Source organism: Canis lupus, chromosome 6 (assembly GCF_048164855.1).
Source record: "Canis lupus baileyi chromosome 6, mCanLup2.hap1, whole genome shotgun sequence".
NCBI classification, from domain to species: Eukaryota; Metazoa; Chordata; class Mammalia; order Carnivora; family Canidae; genus Canis; species Canis lupus.
The window spans coordinates 61,185,640-61,210,301 of record NC_132843.1 but is presented as its reverse complement, the minus strand read 5'-3'; the positions used below and the strand labels follow the sequence as shown (position 1 = coordinate 61,210,301).

General features: G+C 38.2%; 1 protein-coding gene across 6 annotated transcripts in view; it reads right to left on the bottom strand.

Annotated features, from left to right (window-relative positions):
* Positions 1-468: 468 nt before the first annotated feature.
* TDRD5 (tudor domain containing 5) overlaps positions 469-24,662 on the bottom strand; it is a 108,975-nt gene continuing 84,781 nt past the window's right edge. For 5 of the 6 annotated variants that reach the window (XM_072830796.1, XM_072830795.1, XM_072830799.1 and 2 more), the window contains one exon: positions 22,876-23,478. In XM_072830796.1, coding sequence (XP_072686897.1) covers positions 23,234-23,478 — 245 coding nt within the window. In that variant the 3' untranslated portion in view covers positions 22,876-23,233. Of the gene's footprint in view, positions 1,113-22,875; positions 23,479-24,662 lie in introns of those variants that run through there. The other variant, XM_072830798.1, reaches the window with a different exon arrangement.

Here is a 24,662-nt window from a genome sequence, read left to right as displayed (position 1 = left end):
GCACTGCTTCATTTAACTGGTGCAACAATGTTCCAGCTACTGTGCCATTTTCTCTGCTCCCAGCAAGCCTCCAGAGTGAGCTAACATTGTCGCCACTGTCTCATTTCCCATTCATTCTTTCACCCACTGTCAAGGTCACCAACCATCTTCACATTGGAAAGTCTAGTAAAAAAATATCACTACATCCTACTCCATACTTTACACTTCAGCAACATTTGACAGAGCTGACCATACTGTCATTGAGAGCCTCAAAGGCTGATTTTCTTAGATTATTTTTATTTTTCTTCTAGGATTTATCAGTAATCAAAGCTGTTTTGTCTCTCTCCACACTAAAATGTAGCTTAATAAGGACAGAGACTGTTTCATTCACTGCTCTATCCCCAGGACCTATAATAATGCCTGGTCCCATGCCCCTGGGATTAAAAAAAAAAAAAAAATTAAGGGAAATGAATGGGCGGGGGGAGGGGGGAATTTTTCCATAGAACCTATTCGTTCTTTTAAGTTTTGTACAATCTGTATGTTATTGACTATAAAAATAATTGCACAAAATTCCCAAACACTGGATTTTATGGTAGGGGAAGTTAAAAGATCTGGAGAAGTAATTCATTTCATTCCTCTCCCTTGCCTTTTACAGGGCCCCACCCAACTGCCCTATATATTGTCTTAGAGGAAGAGAAGTAAAGACATATGGGACGCAATTTTTATGGTCACCCTGATAGTCAATTTTGTTTTCTTGCCGTCTCACTCAAATCCAGATGTATTAGCAGTTGTTATACTGACACTGTCAGTAGTCACTTATGTATCTGAGAAAATGTTCTCTTTGGGACGACTGAAATTTTCATCAACCCTATAGTCCTGGGAAAGCATGCAGTGGGATTCCTTGATGTCAACTGTCCTTGGAAACTGGGACCAAGCTCAGGTTTTATTAAACCTGGCCCGGGTTTCTGGCCACAGATGCCAACTTCTCATCCATAATTAAGCAGCTGATAACTTTGCAGGGAAGAAAGGTGATTCGTGAGCCCAAGATAGCTTCAAGATGGTATATGCCCCTCTCTTCGCCAAATTGTCAGATATGGACTCTGTAGGTTTGGACCAAATGGTGGGAGTCAGCACTGAAATAAAGGAATTGTAAATTATGGAAACAGTTGAGGTACTCCACAGGGTTCATGTCACAAGTCATTCTTCTTTTTCTGGGACCCACTGTGTTTGGGACAACCCTAGAGAGTTTGTGTTCTAACACTTGCCAGGACAGATTGTGAGCAACAGAATTACATATATAATGCCATTTGGTGATGGAGACTTTCCATTTTCACTAGAATATATATTTACTTTTAGAGTTACCATTACCAATCTAAATTCTTTTTATTCCACAATTCCCCTAGTATTATTACGAAAGCTACTATTAGGGAAAGCTGTTCATTCCTAAAGATTCAGGGTCTCAGATACAAATTTATATAAAAGAATATAAATTACATTTATTGAGTAACTCCTATATGCCTAACATAGTTGAGATGTTGGCATAAATTTGAGAAATTAAGTATCAGTGACAGAGATACTATATAGATATTCCTCATGAAACAGGAGTGGTGGATAGCAATTGCTATCTGTAGAACAGAAACCTTGGTATAGAACCCAAATGACTTCCAATGAGAAGCATCTGGATTTCCTAATTCTGATTTCTAATGTTGCCCTCTAATAACTGGCAGTCTTCAACCTCTCCAGGAATATCTAAAATCCTAGTTTCAATCTTATTCATACTTTAGGGAGAGGTTGGGTTGGGCATGGAAACACTCAAGATTTACTAGAGACCCATTAAATCAAAAACTTCAAAGTGGACCAGCTGTCTGTATATTCTGAAAGTTCCACAGGTGATTATCACTCATGTCTCTGTTTAAGACCCATCACCATATAGCACTTTGTCCTAAGCCTCCTCTGGAGTTTGTGAAGTCAACGTCTCCTTGCTTGATCAGATACAAGCTTTTGCTATCAAAAGGCTGTTTTTTTAAATTATTATCATTCTTTCTTTACTGAGATGTAATTCATATGCTATAAAATTCACCCATTTTAAAGTGTACAATTCAGTGGTTTTTAGTTTATTCATAAAATTGTGAAACCATTGTCACTACCTAATCCAGAATATTCTCATCATCCCAAAAAGAAACTCCATACCCATTAGCACTTTCTCTTTTCCCTACACCCCCTAACCATTGGCAGTCAATCTACTTTGTCTCTATGAATTTGTCTGTTCTAGAAATTTCATATAACCGAATCACACAATAATGTAGGCTTTTCTATCAGCCTTCTTTCACTTAGCATGTTTTCAAGGTTCATCTATGTTGTAGTATGCATCACTACTCCATTCCCTTTTGTGGTTGAGTAACATTCCATTTTAAAAATAGACCACATTTTTTTAATTCATTCACCAGTTGTCATGAATTAGTGGGTTGTTTCCACTTTCATTGGCTACTGTGAATAATGCTCTATGAACATTCATGTCCAAGTCATGTCCATAACTTTTTCTCTTCAGTAAATAGTTAGGAGGTAAATTTCTAGGTCATAGCATATTTATGTGTTTAGCCAGACTATTTTTCAAGGCAGCGGCATCATTTTTTATTCTCACCAGAAGTATATGAGGGTTCCAATTTCCACATCCTTACCAACACTTATTATATGTCTTTTTTATTATAGCCATGGTAGTGAGAGTGAAGTATTATATTGTGCTCTTGCCTTGCATTTCCCTGATAGCTAGTGATGTTTAGCACCATTTATGTGCTTATTGGCCACTTGTTTATCTTCCTAGGAGAAATATGTTAAGATCCTTGCCCATCTTAACTGGGCTATTTGTCTTTTTATTACTTATAAATTCTAGGTGCAAGTCCCTTATCATAGATACATTTACAAACATTTCCTCCCATTCTTTGGGCTATCTTTTCACTTTCCTGATACATCTTTTGGGGCACAAAAATTAATTCTGATGAAAGCCAATTTGTCTACTTTTTAATAAAAATTTTATTCATTCATGAGATACATAGAGAGGCAGAGACAGGCAGAGGGAGAAGCAGGCTCCCTGTGGGGAGCTTGATGTGAGACTTGATCTCAGGACCCCAGAATCACCACCTGAGCCAAAGACAGACACTCAACCACTAAGCCACCCAGGTGTCCCTGTCTTTTTTCTTACATTGCTTATGTTTTTGGTGTCATATCCTAGAAACCATTTCTAAATCCAAGATCACTAAGATTTATACCTATATTTTCTTTTAACACTTTTATAGTTTCAGCTTTGACTCTTTTTGAGTTAATTTTATATATGATGCAAGCTAGAGTCCAACTTCATTCTTTTCCATGTGGCTATCCATTTGTCTTTGCATCATTTGTTAAAAAGATGATCCTTTCCCCATGTATCAACTTGGTACTATGTCAGAATCAATTGACCACAGATGTATGGGTTTATTTCTCGACTATCAATTTTATTCTCTATTCTATTCACTTATATGGCTATTCTATTCTAATATGGCTATGTCATACAATTTTTATTGCTGTAGATTGATAGTAAGTTTTGAAATCTGAAAGTGTGAATCCTCCAACTTTTTTTTCCATGTTGTTTTGGCCATTCTAAGTTCCTTATATTTACACATCAATTTTAGAATCAGCTTATCAATTTCTAAAAAAAAAAACTTTACCTCTCGATAAGAATTGCATTGATCAATTCAGGAATATTGACATCTTAACAATATTAAGTCCTCCAATCCATAAATATGGACTTTTTATTTAGATCTTAATTTTTTCAGCAACATTTTGTAGTTTTTAGTGTACACAAAGTCTTCTTGTTAAATTTGTTCCTAAGTATTTTATTCTTTTGATGCTATTATAAATGGAATTATCTTAATTTCATTTTCAGATTATTCATTACTAGTATTTAGAAATACAATTGATTTTTCTATATGAATCTTGTAACCTGAAATATGAATTTTTTCTTAGCTCTAATGGATTATGTGTGTATTAGGATTTTCATTTATATAAGATCATATTATATAGATTTTCTCCTTTCCGATCTGAATGCCTTTTATTTGTCTGATGTCTTGACTTGAACCCCTGCTCTAATGTTGAATAGAAGTGGCACAAGTGCACATCCATGTCTTGTTCCTGATCTTATGGCAAAAACTTTCAGTCCTTCACTATTAAGTACAATTTTACCAGTGGTTTTTTTGTCAAGGCCCTTTATCAACTGAGAAAGTTCTCTTCTATTGCTAGTTTATTGAGTGTTTCAATAATAAAAGTGTTGCCTTTTGTCAAATGTTTTTCTGCATCTATTGAGGTGATCATGTGGTTTCTTTGTATATCATTATCTTAGTGCTTGCCATTCTCCCTATTACTGTTTTCATACAAATTACATCTTTATACATTTTGTGTGCATCAACAGATTTATAATTAAAAATTTCTTTTAGAAGAAAAAGCCACCAAAAGTGTGTCTATCTTTCATATTCACCTATGTAATTACCATTACCAGTGCTCTTTATTTCTTCATGTAGATTTGAGTTACTAATTCTTCATGTTAGCCTGAAGAACTCACTGTATTATTTCTTGCAGAACAAGTCTGCTACTAACAAGTTCTCTCAGTTTTTGTTTATTTTGAAATATCATAATTTCTCATTTATTCTTGAAGAATATTTTTGCTGGATATAGAATTCTTGGTTGGCAATCTATTTCTTTCAGCACTATGAATATGTCATCTTACCACCTTCTCGCCTCAAGAGGATGCCTTTTTTCCCAGATGGATTTAGGTCCTGGGCTCTTCAGTTGTCTCCTTCTCATTCTTAAATAACCATTTGGTATCCCTGCCCTCTCTAAGAAAATTGATATGCCTTTCCACTGCATGCCAAAGAAAATTCCAAATCTAGCAAAAGGTAATGATGCATTTTTTAAGAAAAGGAGCTTTGATTAGTTAAGTGATTCACTGAAATTGTGAAAATGGAAATTTGTTTCCAAAAGACTGAAAGGGAGATAACTATAGTTCAATATTCCTCCCATAAGACTTTTTCTTCTCACAGTGCTCTTCCTAGAAATATCGGGAAAGTCCCATGAACTCTCAGTATTTAAATACACATACAGTATTAGATATAGCTGGAGAGGACAAATGTCATTAGATATTGTTCTCTGAATAGACTCAAGAGACATAGATAAAAATATTGCTTGGGCTTTATTGTTGTCTCTGTTTTCATACAAATAGATGTGGAGACAAGACATGGAAAAGAGTTGCATTTTCTGATAAGATCTTTGGAGTGTTACCTTTTCAAAAGGAGGTAATCTGAACCTCTCTACCCTTATGCCCTCCTTTAGTCCTTCATTACTTCTACATGAATTATGGATTTTTGCAAAAACCTCTTAACCAATAGTCCTGTTTCCAATCTTGCATCTTTCAGTCTGTGCTTCATATTTGCTCTCAAACTGATCTTTATAAAGTGCTTTGAAAGCCTTCAATTCATAAAAAAGAATGAAATCTTGCCATTTGCAATGATGTGGATGGAGCTAGATAATATCATGCTAAGCAAAATAAACAATCAGAGAAAGACAAATACCATATGATCCCACTCATCTGTGGAACTTAAGAAACAAATGACCATGGGGGGGGGGGGGGAAGAAGCAAACCACGAAACAGACTCTTAACTATGGAGAACAAACTGATGGTTACAATAGAGCAGATGGGTGAAGGGATGGGTGAAATAGGAGATGGGGATTAAGGAGGGCACTTGTGATGAGAACCAGGTATTGTTATGGAAGTGTTGAATCACTAAATTTTACAGTTGAAGCTAATATTACACTGTATGCAGACTGGAATTTAAATGAAAACAAAACAAAAAACTTCCAATTGCCCTCAGAAATCACAATTCATTTGCATGGTTTGCAAGCCCATTTTCATTTTGCCTCATTTGGTCAGCATTATTTCTCCATTACCTTACCTGTACTCAATGATTCAGCCATATTGACTTACTCCAAGCTCCTTAAATACACGATGCCCTTGCCCCCCACATGTGCCTCTGCACATGCGGTCTCTGCTTGGTGCATACTCACTCTCCATCTTACTCATCTATACCTTTGTCTCTCGATTCAGGTGCAATTAATTATGTGAAGAAAAAATGAACTCCTTTAAAAATATCCACACACTAATTTAAAAATCACCCAGTTTAAATTTGTGTCTAAAGTTTTGGATTTTGCAATGGGCAAGCACAGTAGAAAGTATCCTAATCATGGTATTGCCTTACTTCCAGAAAGATATATGGTGATCTTCTGAAAGCCTCTCTCAATTGCCACATGCTACTATATAGTTCTGATGTGCCCAAATTAATCTTTGTGAATGCATATGCTTTCTCAGATTATTTTTAAATCAAAAGGAAAAACATATTAACATTCCCACAGATGGCCGTTAGCAGTGAAAAACTATTCCTATTAGTGTACATAGGTGACAGAACAATAGTTGAAATTGCTGCTTAGATGAAAGTGCTGAGTCTAGAGCATTAATGAATATCATTTCTTTTAGGATGGAAAAACAGAGGATAATGTAGCAATGAGGTTGGGTAATATCAATAAATTAAAAACCTATATTGAATAAACACAGTATACAGCATTTGCTTTTATAATGAGCTATTTGTTCTGCTCATACTTATCCATCAAAGTAGTTCTCAAAATTTTAAAAACTCGATTCTTAAAAAAACAGTGAGCTCATTTCAAAGTTTTATTGAACTCCTTAATGATAACACCAGCAGGACGTCAAAGGTATTTTCAAAGACCATGTGAAAATGAGGTCCTTATAATGAACGAAGAAAAAAAAGAAATAGTGAAATAATAAGTTAGTTTTGGTTAATGCTCCAAAGGACAAAAAAACATAACCCATGGAGTTATCCTCTTCATACTGGCAGAAAAGAAAATCACATTATAAATTTTACAGACTTGCAAAATGTTTAGGCCATAATTAGTTATGCAAATAAAGGTTGGTAGGCTTATTAGAAAATGCTCTTAGCTTAACATGAAAGGTCCCATCTTTTAGACTCTACAAGTTTGGGGTAATTTTCCTTAAACTGATTTAACTTGTTTCTTTTCTCAGCCAACTGGAATGTATTTCCCAATGCCTCATTGCTTCCTTTTGTGCTTTTGAAGGATCTTTTAAGTGCTTTTGAAATACCTTCATGCACTGGAACTAGAGACAGGTGTATGACCTAACCCAGCTTAAGTGGCAACTTCTGAAAAAAAAAAAAAAAAAAAAAATCCCTGCAGTATATACTGCCCTCTAGCTAGGCTGGGTCAAGCCTTCTATGCTGCCCAGGATCCCTGTATATGCTCTAGAGCACTTATCACATCCTATTATGGTTGTTTACCTGCAAGTTCTCTTCATCCTGTCCACCCTCTCACCAAACTGTGAAATCCTTAAATAAATACAGTAATAATCTTTTGTCTTTAGCATCTAGCACAATGCCCAGAACACAGAAGATCCTCAGCAAATAAATGTTGACTACTAAAGGAGGTGAGGATTAGATATCCAGACATTTATTAACACTTGGTTTTAATGTCTCTTAAGACTGATTCCTTAGTTTAAAAATGGGTCCTCACGGGGATCCCTGGGTGGCGCAGTGGTTTGGCGCCTGCCTTTGGCCCAGGGCGTGATCCTGGAGACCCGGGATTGAATCCCACATCGGGCTCCTGGTGCATGGAGCCTGCTTCTCCCTCTGCCTATGTCTCTGCCTCTCTCTCTCACTGTGTGCCTATCATAAATAAATAAAATAAATTTTTAAAAAAATGGGTCCTCTGTGTTTGAAGGAGGTGGAGATTTAACACAGTGGAAAAAATCTAACAATCATCTTTCACTTTTGTGTTATACACTTTTTAGTAACATGACAAACAAATTTAAATTTAAATAGCCAACATATACATCATTAGTTTAAGACATAGAGTTCAGCAATTCATCAGTTGCATATTATACCCAGGGCTCATCACATGTCCCCCCTTAATGCCTACCACCCAATTACTCAGCCTTTAAGTTTTGTTGACTCTTTCCTTTGCTGTGCAGAAACTTTTAATCTTGGTGAAGTCCCAGTAGTTCATTTTTGCTTTTGTTTGCCTTGCCTTTGGAGATGGGTCTAGAAAGAAGTTGCTGTAGCAGAGGTCACAGAGGTTGCTGCCTGTGTTCTCTAGGATTTTGATGGATTCCTGTCTCACTTGCATCCATTTTGAGTTGACCTTTGTGTATGGTGTAAAAAAATAGTCCAGTTTCGTTCTTCTACGTGTGGCTACCCAATTTTCCCAACACCATTTGTTGAAGGGACTGTAGTTTTTCATTGGATATTCTTTCCTGCTTTGTTGAAGATGAGTTGACCATAGAGTTGAGGGCCCATTTCTGGGTTCCCTATTCTGTTCCATTGATCTGTGTGTCTGTCTTTGTGCCAGTACTATTCTGTCTTGATGATTACAACTTTGTAATAGAGCTTGAAGTCTGGAATTGTGATGCCACTGGTTTTAGTTTTCTTTTTCAACATTCCTTTGGCTATTCGGGATCTTTTCTTGTTCCATACAAATATTAGGATTATTTGTCCCAGCTCTTGGAAAAAAGTTAATGGCATTTTGATAGGTATTGCACTGAATGTGTAGATTGTTCTGGGTAGCACTGGCATTCTAACAATATTTTTCCAATCCATGAGCATGGAATTTTTTTCCATTTCTTTGTCTTCCTCAATATCTTTTAATAAGTGTTCTGTAGTTTTTAGAATACAGATTATTTACCTCTTTGGTTAGGTTTATTCCTAGGTATCTAATGGTTTTGGTGTAATTAAAAATGGAATCAATTCCTCAATTTCTCTTTCTTCTGTCTCATTGTTAGTGAATAGAAATGCAACTGATTTCTGTGCATTGATCTTATATCCTAGCATGTTGCTGAATTCCTGTATGAGTTCTAATAATTTGAGAGTAGTCTTTTGGGTTTTTGACATAAGGTATCATGCTATCTGCAAAGTGTGAAGTGTGAGAGTTTGACTTCTTCCATGCCAACTTGAATACCTTTTATTTCTTTTTGTTGCCTCATTACCGAAACTAGGACTTTTAAGTACTATGTTGAACATTGGTTAAGAGTAGACATCCCTGTCATGTTCCTGACCTTAGGGGGAAAGCTCTCAGTATTTCCCCATTGAGGATGATATTTGCTGTGGGCTTTTTGTATAAGGCTTTATGATATTGAGGTATGTTCCCTCTACCCCTACACTGTGGAGATTTTTAATCAAGAAAGGATGCTGTATTTTGTCAAATCTGTTTTTATGCATCTATTGAGAGGATCATATGGTTCTTGTCCTTTCTTTTTTTAATACGATGTAAAATGCTGTTTTGACTTGCAAATGCTGAATGACCCTTGTAGCCCAGGAATAAATCCCACTTGGTCATGGTGAATAATCATTTTAATGTACTGTCGGACCCTATTGGCTAATATCTTGGTGAAGATTTTGGCATCTATGTTCATCAGGGATATTGGTCTGTAATTCTCCTTTTTGGTGCCATCCTTGTCTAGCTTTGGAATCAAGATAATGTTGGCCTCCTGGAATGAGTTTGGACATTTTCCTTCCATTTCAATTTTTTGAAACAGCTTCAGAAGAATAGGTATTTGTTCTTCTTTAAATGTTTGGTAGAATTCCCCTGGGAAGACTTTCAGCCCTGGACTGTTGTTTTTTGGGAGATTTTTTATTACTGCTTCAATTTCCTTGCTCGTTATGGGTCTGTTCAGGTTTTCTATTTCTTCCTGTTTCAGTTTTGGTAGTTCATAAGCTTCTAGGAATGCATCCATTTCTTCCAGATTGCCTCACTGCCTCACTGTTGGCATATCATGATGAAGAAATTTAACATCTTTTCATAGTTAAAATAATACTTCATGTCACCCTACATGAGTAAATTAGAAACGAGGAACTACTTACTCACTGACATTTGTCTGGAACAGGGGAGGATTGATTAAGAACTGAAAGTTGACTCAGCTGAGATGGGGGTCAATGGAATGTTTTCTCCTTGATAGAATTCTCAGGATTTTGGTTAATTTGAGAATTAACTCAATATCATATCACTTTGAAACATAGGATCTAAGAAGTGCCTATTTGGTCCTAGATACTTAGAGCTTCATTTCCTTCATTCATTTATCGCCTCTCCATAAAGCAGGCACTCCACAAAGGATTACTAGATAGTCAAGTTTTCTGGGAATTTTTTTTTTAGTTTTTATTTATGATAGTCACAGAGAGAGAGAGAGAGAGAGAGAGAGAGGCAGAGACATAGGCAGAGGGAGAAGCAGGCTCCATGCACCGGGAGCCCGACGTGGGATTCGATTCGGGGTCTCCAGGATCACGCCCTGGGCCAAAGGCAGGCACTAAACTGCTGTGCCACCCAGGGATCCCTGCAACTCAACTCTTATTTCCAGATTCCCACCTCATCAAGGTAATAGGAATAATATATGAACAATGTCAAAACAAGTTTAAAATATTTCCTCATAGAATATTATTACCAAGGAAGAGAAAGCATTATATTAAGCCAAAGATAAAGACTGATGGGAAAACCTTCAAGCTGTTGAAGCAAGTGCTCAGAGAGCAGATTCACTCCCTTGTTAACATACACTGTAAAGAAGAAAAGAGGGGCAGGGATGATTTAGTCAGGAGCATAGATTTCACTCTGACACTAATAGTTACTAAGAGTAATGGGTAAATTTGAGCCTAGTGGCTAAATCCTAACTCTAAGAACTAACTCTAAGAAGTGCACCCAGGGTCAGTGCTGCCAAGCTAGGGGGCTGGGCAGGGCACTCTAGCTGGTCATGGAACACACTGAGCAAAGTTAGAGAAGAAATGAAAATGAAAATGAGAGAATGCTCAATCAGAATGGCCCACTGCCAGTGTAACCAGGCTGGTTCAGCCTTAGAAGATCCGCCGGGTCCAGGCTTCCCTCCACATCCCTGGGCTGTCCTGGGAGGTGTCCTGAGTTCTACTTGACATCTGATCATTTTCTTTCAAGAGAGAAAGAACGAGTTCTTGCTACTGGCAAATAGTTGATCCCAAGGCCTGTTTTTTTTTCTTCCCCCTGTATGCCTGGTCGGTTGCACTAGGAAGCTATCTTCTTTTAGTAAAGGATGAGCTCTTTTAACAAATTTAATACCATGGAAACAGGAAGTTACACAGCCTGTGTCAAACAGACCCATCATCAATTTTCATTGAATTAGAAAATGAGAGCCCTCTCATCTAGTGACAGATACGTGCTGATGGTCCACCTAGAATGCAGGGGGGAAGAGAGAAAACTATCCTGCCCCCAAAGACACTTCTTTCCTCATCTTTCTAATTTATGCATTTGAACCATGTTACTACAACACTTCGGCGACTGTCCTAGATTTTTCTAGTCAGCAACTGCATATTAAGGCTGTCATTTCTCTACTCAATAATTCAGGATCATAATAGTTCAGAAATAAGGTAGGTTGAAAATTTATACAAAGCTATTGAGTAAACATTATTATCCTAGTTGTAATGATTTTTGCTCCTGGGATGTGGTAGAGGGCAACGATTTTCAGCAGCAAATCTGCTCTGTGCCCATGCGTACACTCACATATCCTCCCTCTCCTGCTCCACCTTCCTGTTGGCGTCATTCGAGACTGACGCCAACAGGCTTCCTGCGCTTGCTTTAATTTATCTGTGCAAGTTACCGCACCGGGGTCACAGAGAGGTTACAGTAGATGTTCTTCTCATTGCTCCTGCTTAATATTCGCTTGGCTTTTCTCTTGGGGGTTGTCAAAGGGGGAAAGAACCTAGGGGAAGATGATGGGATAGAAAGGGCACCTGGAAGCTTTCTTTGGAGAGGGGCAAATATGGCCAGTCAGGCCCTATCCCCTTTCATTTAATCAGACAGGCAGAAACCTCACTGTAAGGTCCTTCTAAGTAGGAGCTATCTCATTTATACTCGGATCCTTGGAGTTTTGCATAAGTATCAGCACATACAAAAGAAACAAGTTTTTTTGTTAAATAGAGGGCAATGTGGAGGGTCCAGGGACATGGTCAAGGCCCAGGCAGAGAGATGTGGACAATCCTGTGCCTTGATTCAGAATGCCCCCAGGACAAAAGGATGTTGCAGCTGGGATGTAAGTGCATTCTCCACCTCAGGCAATCATCTCTCCAGGCTCTACACTCTCAGGTTCTTCGAATATTTGTCCTAAGACAAGTTAAAAACAGAGGGGATATATATCATGCAAGGGAAAGAAACCTAGGCTTTTGAAATCATTCAACAAATACTTATCATACACTGTTGTTTTAGCCTCTCAGGATTCAATGAGCAAAGCATACAAAAACACTTGCCTAGGGACACCTGGGTGGCTCAGTGGTTGAGCATCTGCCTTCAGCAGGTCATGATCCCAGGGTCCTGGGATTGAGTCCCATGTCAGGCTCCATGTGGGAAGCCTGCTTCTCCCTCTGCCTATGTCTCTTTCTCATGAATAAATAAAATATTTTTTTAAAAAAGCACACTTGTGGGGAGTTTAATCCTCGTTGATCGAACAAACAATAAATAGAGAATAAAATGGTATATCTTATATTAGAAGTTAGGAGCTATGGGGAAAAAGAGGGTGATCAGGAGCAAGGGGATTAAGCAATAATTTTCAAAATGACTTCTGTGAGAAGATTCAGATAGTGGAAGGAGAAAAGCCAGACAAAGTCAAAGGTGGGGGCTGCCCGACTATATTCAAGGAAAGCATGGTCAGTGTGGGTGGAATGTAGTGAACAAGGGGGAGATTGTAAGAGATGAAGTCAGAGAGGCAATGGGGCATGTCATGTAAGGCCTTGTGAGTACTGTTGGCAGATTTAGCAACTAAAAACATAGATTCCCAGTTAATTTGAATTTCAGATCCATAATGAATATTTTAAAAGTACAATTATGTCCCAAATACTGCATGAGACATACTTATACTAAAAAACTGTTTATCTGAAATCCAAATTGAACTGGGCATCCTGCATTTTATCTAGCAACACCACCACTTGAATGCCATTGCAGGGACTCTGAGGCAAACTGGGGGCCCTTGGAGGGTCTTGGGCAGAAGAGGGATTCCAGTAGACTTAAAGAGTTTGAATGGTTCTCCCTGGCTGTTTTGTACAGAACAGAGGAACGAGCGATGTAGGGAGTGGGGGAGCTAGATGAAGTTGTTGAAGTAACCCAGGCTAAACACAATTCAGACCAGGTGGTAGGAGTGCGGGTGGTGGGAAGAGGTGCAACCCCAGATACATTTTTAAGGTGTAGCCAGTAGGATTTGCTGGCTCACTAGGTGCAGGGTATGAGAGAAAGAAGAATTGGTGATAACTCCAAGGATTTTGGTCTGCATAGGTAGACAGAAGGAGTTGCCACACTATTTTTACAGAAGACTCTGGAGGTGGTGTGGTTTGGGGCACAAGTCGGGGGACATTTTGGACTGGCTAAGTTTGAAATGGCATTTGGGTATCTGAGCAGAAACGCCATGGAGGAATTTGAGTATGGAGCTCAGGAGAGAGCTCTCAGCTAAAGATATAAATATAAATATAAAATCTTTGGGATGTAGATGGTAACTAAAGCCATAAGCCTGGAGGAGCTCAACAAGAAAGTGAGGACTGCTGCCCTTCAGCATTGAGAGGTCAAGGTGAAGAGGAGGAGCCAGAAAAGGAGGTGTGTAGAACTGACCAACAAGGAAGAGGGAACCCTAGAGACTGTGATGTCCCTGAAGAAGAGGAGTGCCAAATGATACTGACAGGTTAGGCAAGGTGAGGACTGAGGGCTGACTACTGAATTCAGCTATGTGGAGATCACTGGATACCAGAACAGGAGCACTTCTGGCAGAATGGTGTGGGCAGAACTGGAGTGGGTTAAAGAGGGAATAGGAGAAGCACAGTGGAAGACAATATAGATAACTCTTTGGAGGAATCAGCCATATTTAGTTCCTGCAACTGACTAAATGTGATTTCATTTTCTGAGCTACAGGTTTCTCCTCTCATAAAAAAAAAAAAAAATAGAGAAGGATGCAGTGAAAATTAAATAAAATATGTAGAAGATACAACATAAAGTACTTAGTAATTTTATATTAAAATTATTATGACACAGTGTTAATTTCTGGCACAGTATAGTGAGATAGCCAACCTTTCAATGACTCAAGTTCCCTATCTGTAAAATGAGAGTAGTGCTGTTGTAATGATTAAATGAAATAATCTACATAAAGCACTTGAAACAGCTTATGGCACATTATATGAACACAATAAAGCTCTTACCATTCAAGCAATTCTCTTATGAATACTGGTCTACCCCTTTTGTAAAGGCGGTGCACCCAGAAGTGAAGAGGGTGAAGAACTTACAAAATAATCTCCTGTCTTGGGTAATAACATCCTTGTGCTAATGTGATCTAAACTCATTAACTTTTGATGGCAGCTGTCTCTGCTGCTTTGCGACGTGTAAAGCCCTCTACAAGTGACAGTTATTTTAACTGACTCAAGATCTCGTTGTAAGTTAAACCCACTCTCTACACCAGGGATCTTGCTTGTCTTCACTTGAAAGTGAAGTCACAAGGGCTAATGGTTGTTTTCCATCTCCCTGGAGGACCTGGAGAGCATACAGTCTTAAACACAGAATGTAGAATTCCTGCAGGCATTCTTAATCATTTCTGAGAATCTGAGTAGCCTTCCCCCAGAAAACACACACACACCCAAAATTTAATGCACTGGAATAAGAAAATCCCTTTATGTAAAGACTCACGATGTGCCTAAAGTATAAGAATTTTGCTTTCTTTTCCCTATAACAAACTTATAAACAGGTCAGAACCTGTCGGCTCTGGAGAATACAAAATAAAGATGGAAAGGTGATTTTTTTTTCTTAAAATTTTTTCAACAGAGCATGTTAGAATTAGTAGTTGTCACTTCTAAATATGAGTAGAGCCTTGTTGGTGTCTCCCCACTGCCTTCAAGGATAAAAAGGAGCCATGCAGCAGGAAAGTCTAAGCTGTGTAAGAGGCAGCTTTATGTAAGGCTAAATTGGAGAAATTTTAAACTGTGGGAAAGATGATCACCCTATGAGAATTATTCTAAGACCCTTATTCCCTCCACCTAAATTCACTTTGTCACTCAGCTTGTTTTATCAAGTAAAAAGAGAGGTTGGACTTCCAACTCAGCAATCCTACAGTGCCGTGTAAGAGTAAAGATTTGGCTCTGGGCTTGGCAAAAGAACGTCTGTCCTCGAGCGCCACCTGGCAGTGATGAGAGGGCAAAACTGACTCTGTAAAGTGCTTCATTTCACATTTCACTTTTAGAACAAAAAAAGTTTTGTTTTTTTAATCCAGTGTGCATTATTTCCTTCATCAACTTTACTCTGAGGAGCAATTCAAGTAGAGGAATCCTAGGTTCATAATCCCTAAATTAAAGTTGTTACAGGGTTTTCTCACAGTACTTCCGCTCCATTTCAGCAGCTGTTCCTGAAAGCTTAGCTGTGTGTCCACTTGAAGGAAAGCCTGAGCACTATCACAGACAAGCCCTCAGCCAAAGTCCTCTACTAACACCAGATCACCCTAAAATTCCTGCCGACTCCTTCCAAGGACATCCGGAAATTCAGTTCTATTCAGATTTCACATCAAGGATCCAAGATAAAATGACTACTGTCCGGTTAGCAAACAATAAAGTTACCACTGGCTCCACCATTGTGTGTGTTGCTTCAACACTTCGCAGACTGCCGTAACATTTGGCTCTTCCTGAGAGAGGGGTAAGAAAGGCCACCACAATTCAAGTATGTGATTTAGTGGGAAAGTGCCACCATGGGATAGAAAAGAATATGACAATCAAATGAAGATCTGTGTGTGGGAAATAGGGAGTTGCTAATCAGTGAGGTTAAAGCTTCAATAACTCAAGATGGAGTTCTAGAGATCTGCTGTACATCCCTGGGCCTCTAGTAAATACTGTATTGTGTTCCCGAAAATATTTAGTGGATAAGCCTCATGTTGTATTATTACAATTTGATAAAATTTTTAAAAATCAGTTGCTGTAGGCTGTCATGCTGCTGCTTCAAGCACAGTAGTTCTCAACTTCTTATTCCCACACCAGTCTGTCTCAGTGGCCCCCTGCATCAGGTATGCCTGGGAGAAGGGAGGGGAGGCTGGACGCTGAGCTCCACTAGCGAGAGGCAAAAAGGCAAAGGAGATGGATGGCAGGGCTGAGTTGGTAGCCTGACTAGTCTGAAAAAGTGCTGTCCTCACTGGCAATCTGTTCCTCTAAACCACCCACCCCCCGCCTTGAGAATCACCATTCCAGAGGCAGGACATGCATCCAAGTGGTTTGTCCTAATCGGGACAGAGTTGACATTATCCTCTTGCACATTGGTTCGGAGCCCTTCCTGCTCATTGAGCCATAGGAGACCACTTAAATCAGGACCTTTGGGGGAAGATGTGATCCAAGCTGTGCAAGTTTTCGAACGTTCCTCGGGGTGATTAAGATACAAGGCCAGGCTTGCAAACTGCTGCCCTACCTGCTGCCTCGGTAATGCTTGGTCATGGTTAGTCGCCAGCATTTTATTCTTCAGTGGGAATCCATAATTTAACTTTTACCAGGGAACAAATTTAAAACTAGCAGTAGTTTCCCTGCTCATTTCTTTAGTTGCATTAATGTTTTTAAATCACATGTTCTCACACTACACTGAATTCAAAACAGAAAACATTACAACATTAATCTCCAAAGAATTAATGGCAGAAAAGTCACCAAAAAAACAAAAGGTAAGAGAGTTCTCTTGGTAAAGAGAACAGATTCTTGGGTTTCTTTCATTTCCCTTTGCCCCTGGAGTCATCGCTTTGGCAGGGTCCAGCACCACCACAGACCTGCCCCACCCTCCTTACAACTCAATTTAGCACCAAACTAGGTCCAGGAAAAGCAGTTTACGTCCAAACTAATGTATAAATCCCTAAAGAGCACTTTTTTTTAAAAAAAGATTCTATTTATTTATTAATGAGAGACAGAGAGAGAGAGAGGCAGAGACACAGGCAGAGGGAACACATGCAAGGAACCCAACATGGGACTCATCCCAGGTCTCCAGGATCAGGCCTTGAGCTAAAGACAGCGCTAAACCGCCGAGCCACCAGGGCTGTCCATAAAGAGCACTTTTAAATGCATTTGTTTCATCACTGAAACTGGGTCTGTGGTGCTGAAAGATTTTCTGGAAAATGAACTGGGATGTCAGAGGTAGGCTTCCACGAATAAAGAACGATAAACTAAAAGGAGCCAGTTTGACAAATCAAACTTTTCTGCAAGGAGGCCACAGAGGTTGATTGCTGAGAAGCTGCAAGTATCAAACTGCCTTTTCTTTTTTGCCATTTTCTCTCACAAACCGAACCAGAAAAATAACTAAGTATGGTTTATGCAGAAAAATAACCTAGACAAAGTATGTGGTCATTCTACTCAGTTCTCTTACTTAGAGAACATGCTCTTTATTCAATTTTATGTAAAGTTTAAGTAGGATGTTTGTGTTTGATTAGACTCCTTCCAATAAAGCCCTCTGTATTATTGATATTCAGAACATAGCATTGTAGAAAAAAGATCAAGATTTCAATGAACCTTACTCATATCCTATTCTGTTTACTCATTCATCTAACTCAATAAAATTACTTACTGAACATCTACCCTATGCCAGAAAAGACATGAAGGTGGATTGGCCTAACACGATGGCAGTAGATTTACAGAAAAATAGGTGGGTTACTGAGATACTTAGGAGGTAGAATTTGACAGGATTTGATATGGATTGAATGTAGGGATGAAGGGCAGGGAGCAGTCAGGATGATTCTACTCCTAAATTTTTATCTGAAGCAACTAGCAGATGGTGTAGGGAACACTGGCAGCAGAGGAGGGCGATCCCTCGAAAATCCTGTTGAAGAAAGTGTAGGATATGTTTCAGGGGTCATAGAAATTAGGAAAAGAAAGGGTAAACTTTTGACTCTAGTCCATATCATACATGTTTAAGTTTCATCCTTCTAAGCAAAGGAGAAGACAGGCATCCATTAGGAAAGAGGAAGACAGGTATCATGAGGAAGAAATAGGGAACATCCTGTGGGGATACTTTGCTCAATAGTCAATATCCTGGTACACACACACAGTCTTACTTAGTTGACAAGTATTTTCCTCCAAAAGGTATCAGAAGATATTTTTCATCCAACCATATGAGTGACAATTGCAGAAAGAGGATACTTCTGTCAAGGAGTCATTTGTTGCAGTAAGAAATGAACCGAGGTGACTTTGGTTGCTAACTTATGGTCCCATGGAATGACAGATTAAGGATAAGGTTGTGCCAAACCACCTGAATGGCATTTGAGAAATCACCTGGAAATAATCTGCTCCAGGCAGAAGAGCTACTATAGCAAAGGCTCTGAATGTGGAATTGGGTGATCAAGCAAGCAGCTGAAAGAACACTGAATTACAGCTGCAAGTGGAGACCACGTTTGGCATTCAGTGCGTGGAAAGTCTCAGAAGAGAATTTAAGACACTGGAACATGGCTTAGAAGGCTGTGACATGTTGCTATCAACAAGAGAAATAAAACAGGTCTAAAATGTGGCTGTCAGCTACTTAAGAAGTAGCTCTGGTGTGAATGAATTCCAACTGCATGGAATAAGAGTCTATCTACAACATAGCAAGGTTTACAAAGGTCAAGAATAAAAAGGACATGCCAAAAATGAGGACAAATATTTTAGCCAAGACAACTGTCAAATCTCTATTTGCACAACTATATAAGCAAATTTCATATTTTAGTCAATTAAGTTCTTTGGGTCACATATTTAAGTGAAATTTTCATTCCTGCGGAATCATAACAGAAAGCTAGTTACAAAAAAACACCTAGACATTTTTTTCACAAAACAAATTCCAACTTCCCAAATATATAAAATAAATAAAAAACGCTGTTACAAACTCCAAAGATAAGCCAATCATTATTCCTTGATCTCAGTAACTTTCCATTAGTTCCATAACAAAAGTTAATAGAGCAGAGAAACAGTCCTAAGTTTGGTTTCCTCATCAAATTATCTAAATTGCACTGAGACATAGTCATCAAGTAAACAATGTTTCTTATAAACATTTTTCCATAAATTAATATTTTTTAAAATTTTAACCAAAATATAAAACAAAGTTTATACCAAACAAAAAGTTAAAAGTATTTCCTGAGGGCAGCCCCGTTGGCGCAGCGGTTTAGCGCCGCCTGCAGCCCGGGGTGTGATCCTGAAGACCCGGGATCAAGTCCCACATCGGGCTTCCTGCATGGGGCCTGCTTCTCCTTCTGCCTGTGTCTCTGCCTCTCTCTTCGCTCTCTCTCTGAATGAATAAATAAATAAATCTTTAAAAAAAAAAAAGTATTTCCTGAAAACTATGCTTATAACCAAGAAATTTTAGCGGTGAATAAATTCTGCACTCAAGTCTCAAGTGGGTCAAACACTCAATTTCATGTGAAAAGTGGCATACAAGTCAACTGGGATTCTAAATGTTAGAGAAAAACCTTGATTGAGAAGTTAAAATAATTTGTCTACATAGTTAAAAATGGCAGAATTTAAAGTATTCTGGCTCCAGTAGGCTAATGACACTAAAAACTTCCTAGGTTTACTGGCAATTGACTAAATGAGACATATGATACCTAACTGTTAGGAGTACGGCTATCTTCAAAGAATCTAGACAGAGTTGCTATGCACCCTGGCTGGCATCTTGGAAAACATTAAGATCTGAATGGGCTACAGGATATTAAAAAGTTTTAAATGTCTTAGTGATGGCTCCTGCAAAATTATGATTAATGCTGTCCATGACATTGTGTGTGTGTGTGTGTGTGTGTATATATATATATATATATATATATATATGATGAATTTAATTCTGAAAAGATATCAAAAGTTAGAAAAGTCTTGCCACCTGTGTATAAACGTCAGTAGGAAGCTTCAGAAGATGTTGGTTTCCCATCCCTTACTATGTCCCCCACCCTATTTAGACTCTTTGGCCACAGAATTGGCCCACTGTTATTTAAGCTAGCCACATTCCAGATGACAAGATCTTGTAAATCAATCTCTCTCCCCTCCCAACACCAGGGGTTTGTGCCCAGCTATCAGAACCACTATTCTTTTGGACTTACTTACCAAACTATGTCTTCTGGCATCAAATCATTTAAACTACATAAGACAGTTGCAATATTTTCCTGTAGATAGGGTGCTGAGTGAGGTCTCAGCAGATAGGGACTTTAAGGCCTGTGACCATGGACAAATCAGTCTTTCTAGGCTTCAAATTTCTTCATCTAAGGTCCCCTCTAGATCAGAACTCTGTAATTCTAAGTCCCCAGGTTAGAAAGAGTCTGTAGGTAGAAGCCTCTGGTTTTCGCCATGCCTTGTAATGGGCAACTGGCTTCTCAGATGTGTGAGAGTCAGAGGGTGGGTAACAGTCATAGCTGACTGCAGCTGGAAGAGCCTCTCTTTTGAAATCCCATGGTAGGTATTTAGATAGGAGACAGGTCTTTGCTATGAGCCACTGATTTAAAACCTGAGTGGCTGTCAGTAAAGCTACTCCCTCTTCCATATCTAAAGAGTTTATAACCAGCATTTTCCTTTATGTTCTCATCCCCATTCCCTCTCACACACTCAAACTCCCACTTCCCAATCAACACTTCTTGGGGGAATTCTATTACTTCTAATGGATCCTTAACGACAAAAATATGGGGAGGGGGACAATTCCAAGTACAATATACATCAACCCATCTTTTTAGACAATAAAATATAGTTAACTTAACCCTAACCTACAGAGCATCTATGTATCTTTTTTTTTTCTATCTTTTTAACACTTCTTATTGTTATTCCTGCCCATATACCTGAATCTATTTACTCAAGTTCAAATGATCTACACTTTTTGATGCTTTGGGCTATTTTAGTTAACTACCAAGCAAGACCCATCTATGGAAGAAGGCAGGAAAACACATAGCAGGATCAGCTGTCTTAGTCAAAGCCAAGTAGTCAAAATATGTACAAGCTTCTCAGAGGTTCATTCTTCACTCTGCTCACTCAGGAAGTTAACTATTAATATCTGAAGAGGCTTCATTCAAACTGTATTGACACTCATTAGTTTGAGATGCCTCTGTCTAAAATGATTATCTGGTCATTTGCAAATGGATAGGATTATGAAAGAGCCTTATTAGAACAGTGATTCCATAACCCCACATCTAACTGGCAAAGTGTAAAATTAGTCGCTGTCAGGTTACCTGGCATTCGCAGAGTTCCTCCTGATAGCTCATGCTATTGACAGAGTTATGGTATGACCTACTAAATATGTAAATACTGCTTCTACCAAATTCACTTTGTCCCAAACCCAATGAGAGCCCATCTGGAGAAGTGAAGTATATTATTCAAACATGGTTTCTTCTTTAAAGGAAGAATTCGGGATGCCTGGGTGGCTCAGCAGTTGAGCATCTACCTTTGGCTCAGGGCATGATCCTGGTCCGGGGATAGAGTCCCCTGTCAGGCTCCCTGTGTGGAGCCAGCTTCTCTCTCTGCCTATGTCTCTGCCTCTCTCTCTGTGTCTCTCATGAATAAAAAATAAATCTTAAGAAAAAAAATAAAGGAAGAATTCTAAGAAGCATAATTCCAAAATGAATTTTCTTCTTTAAAAACAAATTGTAGATAATTACTTAAACCTACATGAAAAACAGAACTTTTCCAGGTTGTATCATGGCTGAGTATCATAAATGATATTTAACTGTCATATGATATTTAACTGTTCATTGGCCCTTCCTATAACTTTCCAACTGTCTTCTCCAATAAAGATGCCTGATATAAAATAAAAAACACCCAAATGGGAACCTGTTCCTTCTGCTGGGTCAACTATCAGTGATATTTCCAAATTACTTTTTTTTGGTCAATTAGAATATCATAATTCTTACATTGGAATTTAAGGTAAATCTGGATTTTTAAATTTTATTGCATTAAATATGTTTTCTTTAAGGTTTTTAAACCAAAACCTACCAGAATTTAGAAACTTCAGATTTAACTTGGTTTCATGATTGCTTAATACTAAGAAAGAAGTTTCAGCCAGTAATAGTCTAAATTTAAATGTACTTCCTATTTATTTTCATCTCATTCTCTTCCTTAGTGGACATTTTGCTGATTAAGTAGTTGAGAAAAGGACGAACTCCTTATTGTACAAAGAGCATAAATCAGGGCCAGCTCTGCCATGTAATCCTGACAGAGGAGACCTTAAAGGAGGGAGGGGCCCAGAAGGTGAGAATCAAGTTAGATGTAGCAAACAAGTAATTCACAGCTCTTTCTCAGATTTTACTTCTAAAAAATGCTTCTGTATTGGATTTCTTTAATTTGGGGATAAATCTGGTATATCATCACAAAGAATTTAAATTAGTACCACTTACATTCTTTAATTTCACCTTTCCAAAGGTCTCATTTGTTCTTGATGGTTCATACTTTGAGCTATATGGTGTTTCACATAATTTAACTTCAGAGAACACCATATCCTACAGACACTTAAACACTGACCCTCCTGGGAACTGTGAGGCCTAAAGAAATGGCACAGCCAAGTTTCAAGAACTAGTCTCTAGAATTTTGTTTTTAGCCACCAGGAAACTGCCTGTGCTGAAAAGACCACTTAATTTTTTTTAAATGTAAAAGTGTTTACATGACTAACGCTTCAGGATGTGGATTTTCTCACTGATCCTAGCATTTCAAAGAAATAATAATGGTAAGAATTGGAGCCCTGGATCATCTCTATAATATAGAAAATTTCAAATGAGAAAGAAAACGCAGCCTTACAATTCAGACATCCTTTTTCTGGAGATAAGGATCTGAGATCATTTTTGTCTTGCTAAATATGCATCACAAAACATTAGTTTTTCAGTTTTCATTTATCAGTCATGATATGTACAAGAAAAACATTTATAGAAACACACACACACACACAAAAACAATAAAAATAAAAACTCCTTTAAGCTACTACATTAAACTAAGGTGAAAAAAACTATGCAGAATAAGAAACATTGTCAATAAAAATTAAAATATTACATATCAATACTTACACAACAAAGTGGACTGTTAGCATAATAAAAGTTAACATATAGTCACACGGAAAAACAAAGGCATCAACTAAAAAAAAGTGTTTTGTCTCAAAACCTCCTCCTTGTTCAGGCCTTGGGAAATCACCAGGCCCTAAAGCACCTGGTTTATTTTCTCCCCTACTTCCTCCCTCATGCTTCCATCCTTTTCACACTGGGATACCAGTGTAAGAGTCTCCTGGAGGTGGCTAACCGTGCAGCAGCTCCTAAGGCAGCAGTGGCTGTACTCCGAGGAATGTAGAGCTTCTGGGAAATTTGGTGCTCAGGAGACAAAATCAAAGAGAGCTGGTCCATGGCTCCATGACTCTTATCTTTGAATACTGTAATAGCATGGCTACTAGAGAAATCATTCTTTAGGCTCTCTGGAGAGCTCTCCACTGAAAAAGAAAGAAAACACAAGTCTTTTCAAGGGGTTCTCATGCTCATTGTCTTCACTTTCCCATTCTAGATCTTTACTAATTTGTGTGACAATCATCTTCTGTCAGATAGTGACATTCTTCTGTTATAATTAGAGAGGTAAGACTCAGAAACCAGTCAACAAATGGAAAGGAAATGAGAATGCGGAACGGAGAGGAAATAAATCCTTGTCAGAATAAGGGGGGAATGTACTTATGAACCGAGAAGGGAAAATTTCTTTCTAGGACATCATAAAAATAAATAGGGTATAATTTCAATTCCAGGGAAGAGTCCTCTTTCTTTCCAGCAGTGACCACAATGGTGTCTCACAGGTGCTTTCTATTGTCACAGTGGTTTCAATTTTAGTCTGTACCAGTGTAAAAACAAAACTGACCAAGATGTTTGTAAGAAGTTCCAAAAGACAGTTATCAGCCATAAAATAAATTCCTTAGGAATTAGTTTTAACTAAGAAGAATCTTTTAAATGAAATAAATCTTGGAACTCCAATGCCAAAAATTCCAAATAACCAAGGAAGGGAATGCTGGGCATTGTCACACATGTACTCCAGACCAGTGCTACTGAAGCAACTGATCTGTTAACTCTTTTTTTACTTGCCTACAATGAGAGAAGAAGCTTTTGCCACCATCTAAGCAAACACACTGCTTCCTTCAAGAAAGTTCTGCATTAAAAAACAAAAAAACAAAAAAACAAAAACACAGGAGCTACATAATGTGCTAATGTGTTGTCCATCAACACAAACATTTCGCAAACTGGCACCAGCATGATTACATTTGAAAAGTACTGCTCTAGACCTTAAAAACACAGATTTCAAAAAATCTAGAGAAAATACAGGCATAATCCTTTATGTTTATTCAGGATGTTTAAAATGTTTATTCATCTTTGCATTTTTAGTAACTAACATAGTAGCATGTGGTATATGTTCTGTACATTTGTGATGAATTACTACATTCAAGGAGAATTTGACAGGGTATTCCAAAAAGTAAAACTCTGATCATAAAGCTATAATTAATGCCCACTAGAGAGGAAAAGAACGAGTGAGTTCTAATAAAATAAGTGGTTTTACATAAAGATTTGGCAAGTTCAGATTTTAAAAGGTATAAATATATGAAAGCAAGGTATCATGATCAAAGAATTTAAAAGAGTA